Source organism: Hemitrygon akajei, chromosome 19 (assembly GCF_048418815.1).
Source record: "Hemitrygon akajei chromosome 19, sHemAka1.3, whole genome shotgun sequence".
Taxonomy (NCBI): domain Eukaryota; kingdom Metazoa; phylum Chordata; class Chondrichthyes; order Myliobatiformes; family Dasyatidae; genus Hemitrygon; species Hemitrygon akajei.
Genome location: NC_133142.1, coordinates 72,005,543 through 72,022,246, shown reverse-complemented (window position 1 = coordinate 72,022,246; position 16,704 = coordinate 72,005,543). Strand labels below are relative to the sequence as shown.

Below are 16,704 nucleotides of genomic sequence, written 5' to 3'. Positions count from 1 at the left end.
CACCATGCGCTCTTTATTGGCTCATATGAATTTATAAGTTAACTTGTTTCCAAGTTCCACTAGTTGCTGATATGCACAATTTCATATTTGCTCTAATAGGTTTCACACAAGGGATCAATTCTAAATAAATCTGTGTGCAGAGTAGACACCTTTATAATCCACGTTTTTGGAAATATACCATGATTTACATTTAATGAAGTTTTAATTAGATCACAAAAGCACCTCATCTGAGTTTTTTTTGGGGTTTTATGAGCCCAACACAGCTGCTTGCAATAAAACAGAAAATCAGCGGGTCAAATAGCATTAAACCACAGAAAAAGAGCCACTGGTCCAAAATGTTAACCGTACTTTTTTCTCTCACATATATTGTCCTACTTACTTGGAATGGTCAGTACAGGCAATGAACAGGCTCATTAGATGAATATGGTGATGCGCTTGGTAGCAGAAATAAATGGAAAGAAAATCTAAAAATTTGGGAGTCCTTGTGCAGAACACCCTAAAGGTTAACTTGCAGATCAAGTTGGTGCTGAGGAAGGCAAATGCCATGTTAGCATTCATTTTAAGAGGTTTAGAAAGCAAGAGGCAAGGATGTGATGCTGAGGCTTTATAAGGCACTGATGAGGCCTCACCTTGAGTATTGTGAACAGTTTTGAGCCCTTCATCTTAGAAAAGATGTGCCGGCATTGTAGAGGGTCCAGAGGAGGTTCACAAGGATGATTTCAGGAATTAAAGACTTATCATACGAGGAACGTTTAATGGCTCTGGGTCTGAGCTCACTGGAGTTCAGAAGGATGGAGGGGGGATCTCATTGAAACTTTTTGAATGTTGAAAGGCCTAAACAAAGTACATTCAGAAAGGATGTTTCCCATAGTGGAAGAGTCTAGGACAAGAGGGCACAGCCTCAGGATAGAGGGGTGCCCTTTCAAAACAGATGTGGAAAAATTTCTTTAACCAAAGGGTGGTGAATTTGTGGAATTTGCTGCCACATGCAGCTGTGGAGGCCAGGTCATTGGGTGTATTTAAGGCAGATTGATAGGTTCTTGATTGGACATGGCATCAAAGGTTACAGGGAAAAGGCCAGGAACTAGGGTTCAGGTGGAAAACAAAAAAGGATCCACCATGATTGAATGACAGAGAAGACTCAATGGGCCAGATGGCCTAATTCTGCTCCTATATCTTATGGTCTTATATTTCCACAGTATTGTAATGAATGGCATAAAAACATACAAGATTGAAAAGAATGAATAATCATTTAAAGAGGAGGGGGAGAGGTGTAAGCTAGTATGCCATTCATAGGAACAAACATGCGTAAGCAAGATGGACTTCTAAACTTAATTATATTATGACAGCTCATTTATGCAGCATGGGTTGTTCACAAGTTTTACAACCTGGGAATTACCCTTGTACGTCCTGTTTTGTTTTGGCAATTTTTTGTCTTTTTCAACAGCAGTTTGTAAAATAATAAGGGTCTAAATTCAACATTTTGGATCTGAACAGTTGTTCACATAGTTCTTTTATTTGTACAAAGTGAACTGATGTTTTATTTTTACCTTTTTGCTTATAACGGTTACCTCCTTCTGCCCTTATTAATGCAGAAGTCTTGATAGTAAAATCAAGAACACTAATAATTTGTGTTGTCCTAAACTTAGTTATATGGCAGGAACTACAAATATATCAAGCAGGAGCAGAAACCCTGATTTTCTATTTCCAGATTTGTTTCAAATTGAATTCAGTTCTCAAATTACAAGCACACACTGCCTGACATAGGAGGTCAATGCCAACATAACCGATATGTTACTGGCCTCAACTCATAACCTGCAGGTCTAAATGACAACTACTCACTTGATCAACAAAGATATCATCATAATTATTTTAAGTTTACAATGGTAAAATACCGTATTTCAATGATTACAGTAAATGTATAGTGCTAATGACAGAATATTTTCTATTTTAATTTAAATAGATTTGCACACCCCAATATGTATATGAAATTCCTCAATCTGAGTGAAACAGAAAACTTCAGCAGATATAACTCCAGTGTTCAGAGTACTGAATAATGAACATATTTGATAAGGAATTCTTCCTGTCCCTAAATTAAATTTTACTAAAATACCTGTGGAGCCATACCTAAACAGCACCTCACATATATTTTCTGAGAGTTCCTCCAAAGACTGCTTTTGTTTCAAATTCGTGCATCTGAAGTCTTTTGATGCCCCATTGCTTTTAAGGTCTTATGGATATGAATTCCCAAATTCTTATACATTTCCACACCACTTAGTTAGCTTTAATCATCCAAGAATAATTAACTGGCATTTAAATTGCTTCAGTCACATTTTTGTCAATTGCACCTAATGTCTTAATGATCTTCAGAATTATTTGCTGTCTCTTACTTTGGCTTATTCTGCAATTTTAACCAACATTCTTTTTTAGTCTCTTCTCAAATTATTAACGTTCCTTTCAAAGAGAAGCAGTTTCAAATTGAAACAGAGCCACAGCAAATATCGCTACTCATGTGCATTTTCTAAGATGCTGTTCTTAATTCCTACTTCCCTTATCCTTTAATCTCATTTAGTCAAGTCAAGTCACTTTTTATTGTCATTTCGACCATAACTGCTGGTACAGTACACGGTAAAAACGAGACAATGTTTTTCAGGACCATGGTGCTACATAAAACAATACAAAAACTACATTGAACTATGTAAAACAACACAAAAAAAAACTATACTAGACTACAGACCTACCCAGGACTGCATAAAGTGCACAAAACAGTGCAGGCATTACAATAAATAATAGACAAGACAATAGGCACAGTAGAGGGCAGTAAGTTGGTGTCAGTCCAGACTCTGGGTATTGAGGAGTCTGATGGCTTGGGGGAAGAAACTGTTACATAGTCTGGTCGTGAGAGCCTGAATGCTTCGGTGCCTTTTCCCGGATGGTAGGAGGGAGAAGAGTTTGTATGAGGGGTGCGTGGGGTCCTTCATAATGTTGTTTGCTTTGTGGATGCAGCGTGCAGTGTAAATGTCTGTAATGGTGGGAAGAGAGACCCCGATGATCTGCTGCAGGGTCTTGCGATCCAAGATGGTGCAATTTCCGAACCAGGCAGTGATGCAGCTGCTCAGGATGCTCTCAATACAACCTCTGTAGAATGTGATGAGGATGATTGGGGGGGGTTAGATGGACTTTCCTCAGCCTTCGCAGAAAGTAGAGACGCTGCTGGGCTTTCTTTGCTATGGAGCTGGTGTTGAGGAACCAGGTGAGATTCTTCGCTAGGTGAACACCAAGAAATTTGGTGCTCTTAACTATCTCTACCGAGGAACTGTTGATGTTCAGTGGAGAGTGGTCACTCCGTGCCATCCTGAAGTCAATAACCATCTCTTTTGTTTTGTTCACATTGAGAGACAAGTTGTTGGCTCTGCACCAGTCCATTAGCTGCTGCACCTCCTCTCTGTATGCTGACTTGTCGTTCTTGCTGATGAGACCCAACACGGTCGTGTCATCGGCGAACTTGATGACGTGGTTTGAGCTGTATTTGGTACTGGTTTTATTATTGTCGCACATACCAAGACACAGTAAAAAGCTTGTCTTGCATACAGATCAAATAGTTACACTGTACTAAGCTAGAATATGGTAAAACAATGCAGAATAAAGTGTTAAAACCTATTGAAAAATATGCAGTGCAGGTAACCAATAAACTGCAAGATCATAACAATGTAGATTATGAGGCCAAGAGCCCAGCTTATTGAACAAGATATCCATTCAAAAGTCTGACAATGGGGAGGGGGAGGGAGAGAGGGTCATATCTCCTGCAGTTTCTTCTGGTCACGTACAGAACATTGCCATACCAAACCATTATGCATCTAGGCAGAATGCTTTCTGTAGTGCCTTAAAAAATGGTAAGGGTTAGGATTAGAGGTGTTGGTGAGCCTTTTTCGGTCATATCAACATGCTTGGACCAGGACAGGTTATTGCCAATTCATACTCCTAAATTGTTCAAATAATTTCATACAAGGCTAACTACATTTTAGTCATATTTCAGGGGCAAATCTGGCAGTTTGAAATAACGTTCCTGCAGTTTTGTCTTAAACCAACCAGAAAGAAATGTACATGATAATACCTGTTTGAACAGGACTTGTATACTTACTGCATAAGGCAAACCTCTGTATCCATGATGTTGAGCACTTCCATAGTTGTGATTTGAGTAGCTGTTCTTCTCAATAACTGCAGGACTAGCTTCCACTGACTCTGGGCTAAAACAGTCAAGCCAAAATATAAAAAAAATTAGTTCTCTATTTTCCTGATAGTTTTAAAGTTCTATTTTGTTAAGGTCTAAATCAAATAAATTGTTTTCCTTCTTCCTCTTAGTGTCAAGAGTACCTGCAAAGTGAAATTAATACCGGTAAATACCTTTAGTCTTAGTACCCTTGCTTTTACTGTCATCGTAAAATAATAGTTTAGGTGTGTGAAAAAAAGTCACATCACCAGAAATTAAAAGAGACTTGGTTTTCCAGGCCAATATTTATCACTTATGCACTGACACTAAAAAAGGTATCGTGTATTGTTGTATGATGATATTATTAATAAGCAAAGGACTCATGGGTTTTTGTGGGAGATCACTGCACACAAACTGGAGACCTATTAAATATATTTGAAAGCATATGTCCATAATCATCTTTGGAATAACTTTAAATGAAAGGAATTATTAGAGTACATCTATATTGGTAGAGTATACGGTGACAATAGTCAATTTTTAAAGAGTGGACAAAGGAATTCAATATTTGCTTCTGCTGCATCCTGTACACAGCAAGACGGAATGGCAAGATACTCATTGCTTTCCACTGATAAAAACTATTTGTACATTTTAAACCAAGGAACAGGAACAACAAAAAAAAACCCTAATTTTTCTTTCTGATCACAAGATCCCATTTCCTCAACTCACACCCAGTCACGCTCACCAGTTTCCTGCCAGTACAAAGTTCAAAGTAAAATTGTCAAAGTACATATATATCACCATAAGCAATCGAGATTAGTTTTCTTACAGGCATGCTCAGTAAATCCATAACAGAATAATAACTATAACAGAATCAATGAAAGACTGCACCAACTCAGGTGTTCAGTGTGCAAAGGACAACAAACAGTGCAAATACAAAAGAAAGAAATAATAATAATAAGCAAGCAATAAATATCAAGAACATGTGATGAAGAGTCCATGAAAATGTGTGTATAGGTTGTGGGAACATTTCATTGATGGGGCAAGTGAAGTTATCCCCTATGGTCCAACAGCCTGATGGTTGAGGGGTAATAACTGTTTCTGAACCTGATGTGAAACCTGAGTCTCCTGTACCACCTTCTTGAGGGCAGCAACGAGAAGAGAGCATGACCTGGGTGATGGCTATCCCTGATAATGGATGCTGCTTTGCAGCACAACACTTTATGTAGATGTGCTCAATGGTTGGGGGAGGGCTTTTCCCATGACAGATCCACTACTTTTTGTAGGATTTTCTGTTCAAGGACATTGGTGTTTCCACATCAGGCTGTGATGCAGCCTCTCATTATACAACTACCACACATCTATAAAAGCCACTGCCCACCATCACCCAATACTTGAATGTACCTTGTCCAATTGTGGAGAATCCAAAGTGTCCCTACTACACTGGTGTGGACTGAATATTACCAGGCCACCAACAGTACACTGAGTCTGAAAGCTGTCAGATTTCACAAAGATCAATGTTTCTGACATTCAGAAATATCAAAAACATTTTCAAATATTGATATTTTAAAAAGTATCCAATGACATAAATAATTAAATACATTAAAATAAACTGCTTTCTTGTTTACAATCTATCTGTCCAATTGTTCACTGCAAGCGTTGGGGAAATATCGGCACGATTGATCGTCACAACTATACACTGATCCATTGATTTGTTGTATGGAAAAAACTGAGGCTACTTGCGTTTAAAACAGGTAAACCTCTGGGTATCAAATTTTACCAGCAAAATCTGGACAGTTAGATTGCTCACAATATCCAGTCAGTTACACTCTACACATAAAATTACACTCTACATAGAATATTCATCTCCACCTTACTCACATTGTTAATTCCTTCCCTGCATCTGATTGTCAATGTTTAACTAACATACAGTACTGGATGAGCAAAAAATGTACCCACTCAAATTTAAAATGAAGCTATTTAGCACTAGAAACACAAAGTCCTAACCAAAAGTTCCAAAGCTTTTACCAGTCTCCAAGCCGAAACCAGACTGCTCTCACACTGTGCCCTTTTTAAAAAAAAAATCTCAAGTTGAAGTTTAGATCCACACTAAAAATGCACAGTGCCAATCACATACAAAACCCAGAAGTGTAGAATTTTTAGCAATAAATGTCTGCCATCCAGTTTTTGTGAATTAAGTGCAGGATTTATGTATTCATGCTCAGAATTACTGCTACAGAACCAAGACTCAAGACTTTTGACATCATCTACTTGGAGGACAACTATCTTGAGCATTTTGAATAGATGAATATAAAATAATGAAGAATAGAACATTACAAAAATTATTACGTTCCTAGATCCAACTTAATCACCAGTTCACGATGGATGAATTTCTGCATTCTAGCAGAGGGAGACTTGCATCCATGAGAGACAGGAACAGAATTAAGCAATTCTGCCTAATTCTTCCACAACTTTGTCTAAAATGACAAGCCCCAGTGGAAGCCAACCCTGCTCACTCTTCACATTTCCCCATTTGTCCGAGGTTGCTTAGATGCCAAGCTTGCAATACCAAGCCATGTCAGAAATGGAAAAAATCTTTCTCTTCCCCGTTTATTTAAAAATTCTCCAAGAATTCATCCTAGTTAATAAAATATTAGGTACAGTAAAGTCAACATAAAAGTACTAACTAAACCACATTCTTCAATTTAAACAAGCCCTACATTACCAGGAGCACAGAACAAATGATTCAAAAGCATACAAATTCTGATGTGACATGATAGATAGGCAGCATCACCTGGCTGGGCTGTTTAGAAAGAAGTGTCACATTCAGGTTACAGGGCAGATTTATGACCGAGATGGAAAAAAATATTCACCCAGTATTGTCTCTGCAGAAGGACTCAGAGGCCAAGTCATTATTGAATACAGTGGATTCTGATTAATTGGGGCAGCCGTTTATTTAGGACAACTCTTAGAGAACAAAAACAAATCAAGAAAATAGCAGGGATGCCCTTCACTTATTTGGGACATACGCTGCTTAACTGGACCAAGAGACAGTCAGTCACGTGCACTTGTGTGGTCATTAGACACTACAAAATGCTTACAGTGAAGAATTGCATGTACTTGTTTTATGTTATCCATTTGGGCTGACAGACACTGATTCAAAAAGCAGTGATTTTTTTGATCTTTTTTATTTTGACTTAAAAAACATTTTTTGAGATCTTTGGCACAAAAAGATTTGACACTAGCTGAAGAAATTACCCTAATGAATTAAATTAAATGCCTTCATCTAATACCAATCAACAGCTGGCAGAGATAACTGGAGTGCTGAAATCTACAACTGCATGCTTGATGCATCTGCAAGATAAAGTGCGAGAAGAATGAGATTATGCAAAGGACAAGAGGCAACCAAAAATGAAAGCATGAAGGTAAGGATCCAGAAGCCCTAAATGGATTTCCATTGTAATTGGTCGAGGTATCGGTGTCAATGGAACAATATTAAAAAGCAAGTCTGAGGAGCTAGCTAGCTAAGAAAATGGGACACAAAGAATTTAAAACAACAGACGGTTGGTTGTCTTGATAGAAATGTAGGCACCACAGTAAATTCAAGAAAGCACCTAGAAAGAAAGATAGTGTTAATGCTGCAAGTACAGAAACATGGAAATCTACAAAATTCCCTGATTTGCCTCAAAAGTTTTGTGTCGATGAAACAGGTCTTTTTTTTTATCATGCCATGCCTTTGCTATAAACACACACTATCAGGTTCAAAGAAAGCAATGGATCGCATGATTGTGTTGTTGTGTTCAAAAATATCAGGAACTGATAAAAAGAAATTGTTGGTTATTGGGAGAAGTAAAACTCTATGCTTTAAGGATCTAAGAATGGACAGCTTACTGATCAGTTACCAACGTATGCCAACATACACTCGACAAATTTCTCTGTTGGTAACCATTACAAAACAAAGTAAAACACAGTTTTATAAGTACTCAAGTGTTCTAATGTGTTCTGTTTTTTACTTAAATACATAATTTGTTACTCAATTTAACAGTAGTTTGTCTTTCCTATACCTTTTTAACCATTTACATGAAACTTCGGATAATTGGGGCATTTGCTTAATTGGGCCAAAATGTACTGGTCCTGATTTACCCCAATTAACTATAATCCACAGTATTATAAGGAGATAATTTCCAGGTTAGATGGGACTAGGTAAAACTGAATAGAATTGACTTTATTACTTACATCCTTCATGTACGTGAGGAGTAAAAATCTTTACATTACGTCTCCATTCAAATGTGCAGTGTGCAATTATAGTAATATAATTAATATTATGTTCAACAGGATAGTCTTTATAACAGAAATATAGTTGTGACAGCATTTTATTAAGCAGTTTGATGGCCTGATGGAAGAAGCTGTCTCAGAGCCTGTTAGACCTGGCTTTTATGCTATGGTACTGTTTCCCAGATGGTAGCAGCTGGAGTTCGTGTCTCCTGTCTTTTTAAATGTCCTGAATAGCGGGAAGTTCACATCTATAGATGTGCTGGGCTGTCCGCACCACTCTCTACAGAGCCCTCCGATTGAGGGAAGTACAGTTCCTATACCAGGCATGGTATCAGGATGCTTTCAATCATGTCCCTATAGAAAGTTCTTAGAATGTGGGGGGACCATACAAAACTTCTTCAATCGTCTGAGGTACAAGAGGTGCTGTTGTGTCTTCTTCACCACACAGCCGGTATGTACAGATCACGCGAGATCCTTGGTGATGTTTATGCTGAGGAACTTAAAGCTGTTCACCTTCTCAACCCCAGACCCATTGATGTCAATAGGGGTTAGCCTGTATCCATTCCTCCTGTAACCAGCTCCTTTTTTTTTGCAACATTGAGGGAGAGATTGTTTTCTTGATGCCACTGTATCAGGGTGATGACTTCCTCTCTGTAAGCTGGCTCATCATTATTTGAGATAGGGCCAATATAGTGCTGACAGCAAATTTAATTAGCAGATTGGAGCTGTGGATGGCAACACAGTCATGGGTATACAGAAAGTAAAGGAAGGGGCTTAGGACACAACCCTGAGGAGCACCTGTGTTGAGGGCTAGAGGGACAGAGGTGAGGAAGCCCATTCTTACCACCTGCCACGGATCTGACAGGAAGTCCAGAATCCAACTACACAAGGTAGGGTGAAGGCCGAGATCTCTGAGCTTCTTGTCAAGCCTGGAGGGAATTATGGTATTGAATGCTGAATTGTAGTCCAAGAACAGCATTCTCACATAAGCATCCCTCTTCTCCAGATCTGTAAGAACTGTGTGGAGAGCTGTGGCTATTGCATCATCTGTCAATTGGTTGTGCTGCTAGGCGAATTGCAGGGGTCCAGTGTGGGTGCTAGCATGCCGCAGACATAGTCCTTGACTAGTCTCTCAAAAGCATTTGCTTATTAATGAGGTGAATGCGACAGGACGCTAGTCGTTCAGACGTGTTACGTTGGCCTTTTTGGGTACAGGGACAATGGTGGATGCTTTGAAGCAGGAGGCCACTCTACAGTGGGTGAGGGAGACAAGCAGGAGCATGATATTGAAATTAATGATCAGAACCACTGGAGTCTTCTTAAAATGATGAAACGCAGAGTAATATGTGTTGACATCTGTGTACTTTGATGATAAATTGACATTGAATTTTGAATGACCCAATGGCCTCATCGTGCTCTCATTTTTTTTTATTTCTGTCTGGGACTACCAGTTTTGGAATTGTGAAAAAATGGAGCCTAAAGAGTAGATATAATTAAACTTACATAATCTATTTATCAACTTTACATATACAAACTATGACTATTTAGGAATGATACATTTTCTGGTAAAGGCTACATCGTTCTTTTAACAGGCAACTGTTTTCTGTCCATTTATCGTAATGATCAGATTTAACTCATATCAAATGGTGGCCAGCAGTTTGCACAATGCAATTACTGCTTGGGGTATCAGAGTTCGGAGTTCAATTCCGATGTCATCTGTGTGGAGGTTACACATCCTCCCCACAGAATGTGTGGATTTTTTCCCCGAGTGGTCCAGTTTCCTCCCACACTTGAAATACTTACCGGTTAATTGGTCATTGTAAATTGTCCTGTGATTAGGTTAAGTTAAATCAGGCGTTGCTATGTGCCGCATTTCAAAGAGCCAAAAGGGCCTAACTGGCACTCTATCTCAATAATAATGATGATGATGAAATTTTCAGCTGGGGTCCTTACCACAAACCAGCTCTTTTGGGTACAGAATAACAGAACAAACACACCAGTTAAAAGTGGTGATTACACTAATATCTTCAATTTAAACAAGCCTCATACAAGAGTAGAAACTTGGTAACTTTAGTACAGAAGGTGAATCATGATGAACTACCAGTAGATGGCAGCAAGTTATTTGTAATTTGTTGCACAGGGTGCACTTTTAATAAGATAGTGGGGCTTGAGGAATGAATAGTCATACAGTTATCAATACATTCTTCCCAGTAAAACAAATTTATTCCAAACTGTGTTCAATTAAAATAATTTAATTTCTTTAGCTTCTGTCTGCTATCCACTCTCACTATGAAATCAGAAGGCATTGATACAGCTAATACTGCAGACAAATAACTAGGAATCATGACACTGCCAGTGCCACTCCAAAGGCTTTTTGAGGAAGGACGATCAAAAATAACGAGCACTGAGGGGCTGGGTCCTATTAGACCAGAAGACATAGAAGTACACCATTTGGCCAATCAAGTCTGCTCTACCATTCCATCGTGGCTGATCCATTATCCTTTTCAATCCCGTTCTCTTGGCCTTCTCCCTGTAACCTTTGATACCTTTACTAATCAAGAACCAATCAAGTTCCACTTTAAACACAATCACATGGCCTCCACAACTGCCTGTGGCAATGACTTCCACAGGTCACTACCTTCTGGCTAGAAAAAACATTTCCTCATCTCTGTTCCAAATGGACATCCCTCTGCTTTGAGACTGGACCTAGACTCATTCATTATTGTTACATTATAGTATAACTAGACTCACTCATTCACCTTCTCCATATCTACACAATCTAGGCCAATTGAACACTTCCTGGAAGTATAGTTTGAGAAGGAAATATGAATGGCTTTGTTATGTTATAACTAGAACAATAATATTATGGTATTTTAAAAAATGTATGAAAGACACATTTTCCTCTAATGTAATGATGTTTTTAAATAAATGCTGCTGGCCAGCACAGTCCAAGCTCCAGGACTATGTGCTGAAGCTCTGTGCAGCTACTGCAAAGGGTCTGGGGGGCAGGACCACAGGGTACAGAGGGGTTGAGTCCTTTCTCAAACATCTTTTAGGTATTTGTTTTAAAAAAGCATAAATGGCATTGGTGCTTAGTAAGATCATGGCTTTGATGGCACAGCAAAGGTATTGATTTGATGGCAAAATTAATGCAAGACATATTTATTAGTAAATTTCCTGCATATACGTTTTTTGGGAAAAAGGTACACTTTTACAATAAGATGATGTGGAAAGATCTTGTCCACCTCTCAGGCTGGAATAAAAGATCAAAAGACTCATCTGCAAAGCAAAATAGTCATGTCCTGGATAATAATTATCCTTAGGCACTGTCACAAAGAACTTAAATGTTAATGTGGCAATAATCAGTTAGGAATTATTTCTTTCTTTCTAGAGTATAATGCATGGTTTATTTGTCGCAATTCTTTCAAGCTGCTTCTCAATCCCTACCAATGCTATGAATTGCATATATTTAATGAAATTCACAAGAAATGCCATTCGTATTACTACTAACACCTGCAAAATTTCAATTCCATTAACAAAAGAAAACAAAAAGTTTGGTTAATTAACAGGCCTTTAATGGATAGAAAACTTGTTTCACTTTATCCAGTAAAAAAAGGCTGCAGGTACCAGAATGTCACCAAACAATGCTAAATGCAGCCATTTTTTTGCAACGGTGTTAAAGACAGAGAGTACGTTGTTCCAGTTATAATGTTTTTAGGCACCATGAGGATCTAAAATCAAACTTGATTTGCCAAAATCAGTAGTTTGTATGAATAGCATGAACAGGGACATCTAGCTTTTATCAGGTGAAATTTTATAACAATTTCCAAGGGATCTGCACAATATATTTGTCAAAAGAAAATTACGCATTACATAAGCAGATAGTCATGAGTTCAAATACAACTAACCTTCAGTATAAAAACAAGAAATGCAAGCATATTGTTCCAGCAAATCTTTACATATTCCTTATAAACAAATCACTGCAAAAATTGAATTCATCTTCTGCTACATCTGATGAATTCTGCTGAAGATTTTAGCTTCATATAAAAATATCAAGGAAAGTTTACTGAGAAACGTCACTACAAGATTCTCATTCTAATCACAAAACTTAACAGGGCTCTGCTTTCACCTCCTCTTAACAAAGACATTGAAGTGAACAAAATCTTCTCATGGCTGCAATGAGAACCAGAGCTGCATGGATGCAATGCAAGATGTACTTGGTATATCAGTAGGATATACTTTATTCTACACTTGCCCTGGGCTAGAACCTGAATTTAACTTCAGAGGAGAAGACTTCAAGTTCTTTGACATAATTTTTCTCAAGAGTAGTCTGAAAATGTTACACTTTGTTACTGCTCTGCCACTAATAACCTGATAGATAAAAGGGCATTTCAGATTGCTTGCCAAGGAATCAACTTTAAGCTGACATATCTTATGGTCATATAGTCTTATGACAACATACAGAACAATCAGTCAAAATTGTTTGACCAAACTTATTAATTTTTTGATGTAACTGAACAAGTGGCAATTTCAAAATGCCTTCAATACCTCATCCTAGAGCAGACTTGGGTTTTTGCAGCAAAAATATAGCTTATCCCATTGGACAAGGATGGAAGTGGTCTTCCACAGGGGCTGTTGGCTTGCCTATTGTTATATACCATTGGTTTGGATGATCAGACAGGTGTAATACTTATTTCATTTGCAGGGATAGTACCAGGAGGGAGATTAATGGGGAGGAACAAATGGACAAGAGAATCAAGGAGAGAGCAATCATGCAGAAACTGGAGAATGGGGCAAAATAAAGATACAGAGAGATGGAAGTTGCAGAGAATAATGTGCTGGATGCAGAGGCCAGGACAAGAGGATCATGAGGATCACTGGGGTCTCTCTTCCACCCTGAGATATTTATCAGAAGCACTGAATATGCAGGGCCCTTGGCATAACCTATGATGATCATTATTAATAAATAAGAAACACAGGAAAAACTCCTTTATCAGATAAGAACTGGAATCCTGAAAACATTAAAAACAGGGATGCATTTAAAGCAGACAGGGAAACTGCAAAAGAGAAAGGAATAAAATGGAGGCTGATATGATGCATTTAATGCAATGAAAAACAGCTGGGCCAAATGCTCCACTTATGTTTTGTAATCTCTATCTTGACAAGTTGTGATATAGAGCATAAATTGAATGAATGCTGGTTTTATTAGGAAATGTGGGCCACGAAGATCTCTCAGGCTGGCTTGATTGCTTTAACAAGTCTGTGAGTAATTCCTTAGAGTCTATGTTTAACAATGCAGTGTGATATCTCTTCTGCTGTAGCTGGAAAATCCAATGGAGTGGGTGACTGAATGATACCACATGCATAAAAGGACATTCGCTTTGCCGACAAGAATAGAAACACAGTACCTTTTAAATGAGCACTGGTTCATGAAATACAAAAAATTAGCACAGCAAGCAAGGGCTGGACTTGGTCTTTAGATCAAGGAGTACAGCGGGAAGAAGTGACATAACAAAGGCTCTGTAGGCAAGGTATGTGCCTGTCATTCTACTCAAGTTATAAACCACTCCATCTCACTGAAGCAAATACCATCTCAGGATTTAACAAAGCAGTGTTAACACTCTGCATTCCTATACTGCATTAGATTCCAATTGCCTCACATAGTGAATATCACATCCTGATACACACTATACTCAAAATGTAAGATGTAAAATGTAGCCATTTCAGATCAAGCTTTCTGAACTTGTTGTATGTCAATGTTCCATCAGCTAACCATTCTAATATTAATCTGTAACTTTAGGCCCATCTTTTCCCACCAGCACACTCATTTCTCCCCCCACACTCTGCTCACTATCACATTCAAATCATCAAGTAACTCTGTTTTCCTTGCTTCAAAGTGAAACTATAAAGGTGGAAGAAAAATGATGGGGATGAAGTGTGGGGTCCTTTCAAAAATATCTTTAAAAAATTAGCCTGTGGAAGACTTGTATCAAACTAAAATCACATAAAGTTCACTAACGGTTTTGAAACTAAATCCCAGAACAGACAAATTTATTATCCTCTCCAGGTAAAAGGGGATCAGATTAATACTCAGGAGTTCTGCCGATGTTTTCCACTTGAAGGCAGAACAAAAGCCATGTCTGAACTCTATAAAAATGTGCAAACAAACTGTTGAGTATAGGAATATCTTGTTTCCTTAATATTCCAAATAACAGAAAAAAACTTGAAACAGTTATAATGCAGGTTTATCTGTACCCATCTCTGAACAAAGTAGTCAGAGGATCTATTCTTGCAAACATACACATTTTATTTTGCACACAAACATACAGTTTATGCAAATAATCTTACACAATAGGTACTCGACACCCAACAGGGTGTAACTGAACACCCTGCACCGATCTGGTCTGAGCCCATAATTTACAGTAATGAATCTAAATTTAGTACTAATTCCTGTTTATAGTGCACCCCTAGTTGAAACATGATCCTGCAATCGGACCACACATTCCCTCCTTTCAAGTTTAGCAGCAGGATAATGTACTGGAATAGGACTATTAATGTAGGGATAAAATAAACATGTTTCAGGCACAGGGTACATCATAGTGAATACAAAAGAATATACCCTACCATCAGGATAACTATATTAAACTTCACTGAGAAGTTAACTATATTAAACTTCACTGAGCTCAGCTATGACACACACATGACTTCTTCAATCTCCAGCACTATAATTACTCTAATACTTAGTTTCTACTTAGTGGTTCAAAATGATTGACTAAATAAAAAAATGAAATTTAAATATTGTTGGAGTTCTTTCAAGATAATACACTGAACATTCATATAGCTTCTGGTGTTCAAAACCAAGCTGCATAGGTAACATGGAACTATGGTGGTTCCCTATAACTTTTGGAAAGAACGGGAAATATCCCAAAATAAATAGAAAGCCACATTCCATTTGATTTTGAAGAAATACATTCTAATTTAGCCTAATTGTCAAGTAATTTAAGCGATACCAAAGACAGTGGCAAGCAAATAAATTTGCTGGGGAGAAATGGAGCAGGAGGAAAGGATTTATGCAATTGTGCATAAAATTGGCCCAAGGTCTGAAATGGAGCACTTGGATGACATGGGCTTGAATGGAGCCAGTGGCCTAGTTGAAGGAGGAATGGATCAGATCCGTTTCCTACTGTTGGAGAGCAGCTAAGTTCAAGCATCTAAATAAAGAATGGAGTACAGATTTTGGAAGCAAGATGATAATTGAAAGCTGATGAGCACCAATAATATTTCAAAGGTTTGCATGATTAAATCCTATGCATTGGTTGATCAGCTGAGTTGGTTAACAGGATTTCTGTACCATGAAGTATGTTTGCTGTGTTTAACTACTGATTCAGAATTTGCTGTTAAAAAGGTGCATTTAGATAAACATTACAAACACTTTTAGCACTTACAGGATAAAAAGATTGGTAGTGGGAAAAGGTGGGGAAGGAAATGGTAAAAAGATAAAGTAATAAACAATTAGTAATTAAAAAAGATACAACAGCATCACTGGTGAAATAGCATGGCTATGACCAAGAAAGTCACTGGTCCTTAAGACAGCAATATCTTCTTAAGCATTCAAATTATTCAATTCTTTTAGAGCTTATTACAGCTTATTACTTTAATATGCACCCATAATTATAATAGCAATGTATTCATTTAATACTCTGGTCCACAAATATAAAAATCTCTTCCCCTAACTCTTGCTCATCCACATCTTCCAGTATCTTTACTGTACTCACTCTGATCCAGCAGCCATATCAGAGTATGAAGTATCTGGTGTAGTAACTCCAAGTGGAATTACTATGCTCATGACGTCCAACACCAAGTCGTGTTTATCACGGGGTCCGAAGCAAAATGCCTGACCACACCGAGGCCGAACAGCCGCAGTGTCGTGTGCAGATCATGGACATGAGGGAAACTGTAAAATAAAGGAAGATCAATAAATTGAACAGTTTAGATAGATAAAATTCTCATTCATCATATTCTGGGATCATTAGTATTAACATTGTGAAGCAAAACAGTAATGCTTCAAGACAAAATAAAATCAATGGCATCAACCACCACACACTTCAATACTCATATCTAATATATTATCTAAGAGACACAAAAGACTTCAGATGCTGGATTCTGGAGCAAAAAGAAACACACTCATGGAGGACCTCAGCAAGTCAAGCAGCACCTATGGA

General features: G+C 37.9%; 1 protein-coding gene across 8 annotated transcripts in view; it reads right to left on the bottom strand.

Annotated features, from left to right (window-relative positions):
• Positions 1–16,704, bottom strand: part of setd5 (SET domain containing 5) — a 211,297-nt gene that overhangs the window by 138,341 nt on the left and 56,252 nt on the right. For all 8 annotated transcript variants that reach the window (XM_073072849.1, XM_073072850.1, XM_073072843.1 and 5 more), the window contains 2 exons: positions 16,258–16,436; positions 4,142–4,247 (listed from right to left, as the gene is read on the bottom strand). In XM_073072849.1, the coding sequence (XP_072928950.1) occupies positions 4,142–4,247; positions 16,258–16,328 (177 nt within the window). In that variant the 5' untranslated portion in view covers positions 16,329–16,436. The remainder of the gene's footprint in view (positions 1–4,141; positions 4,248–16,257; positions 16,437–16,704) is intronic.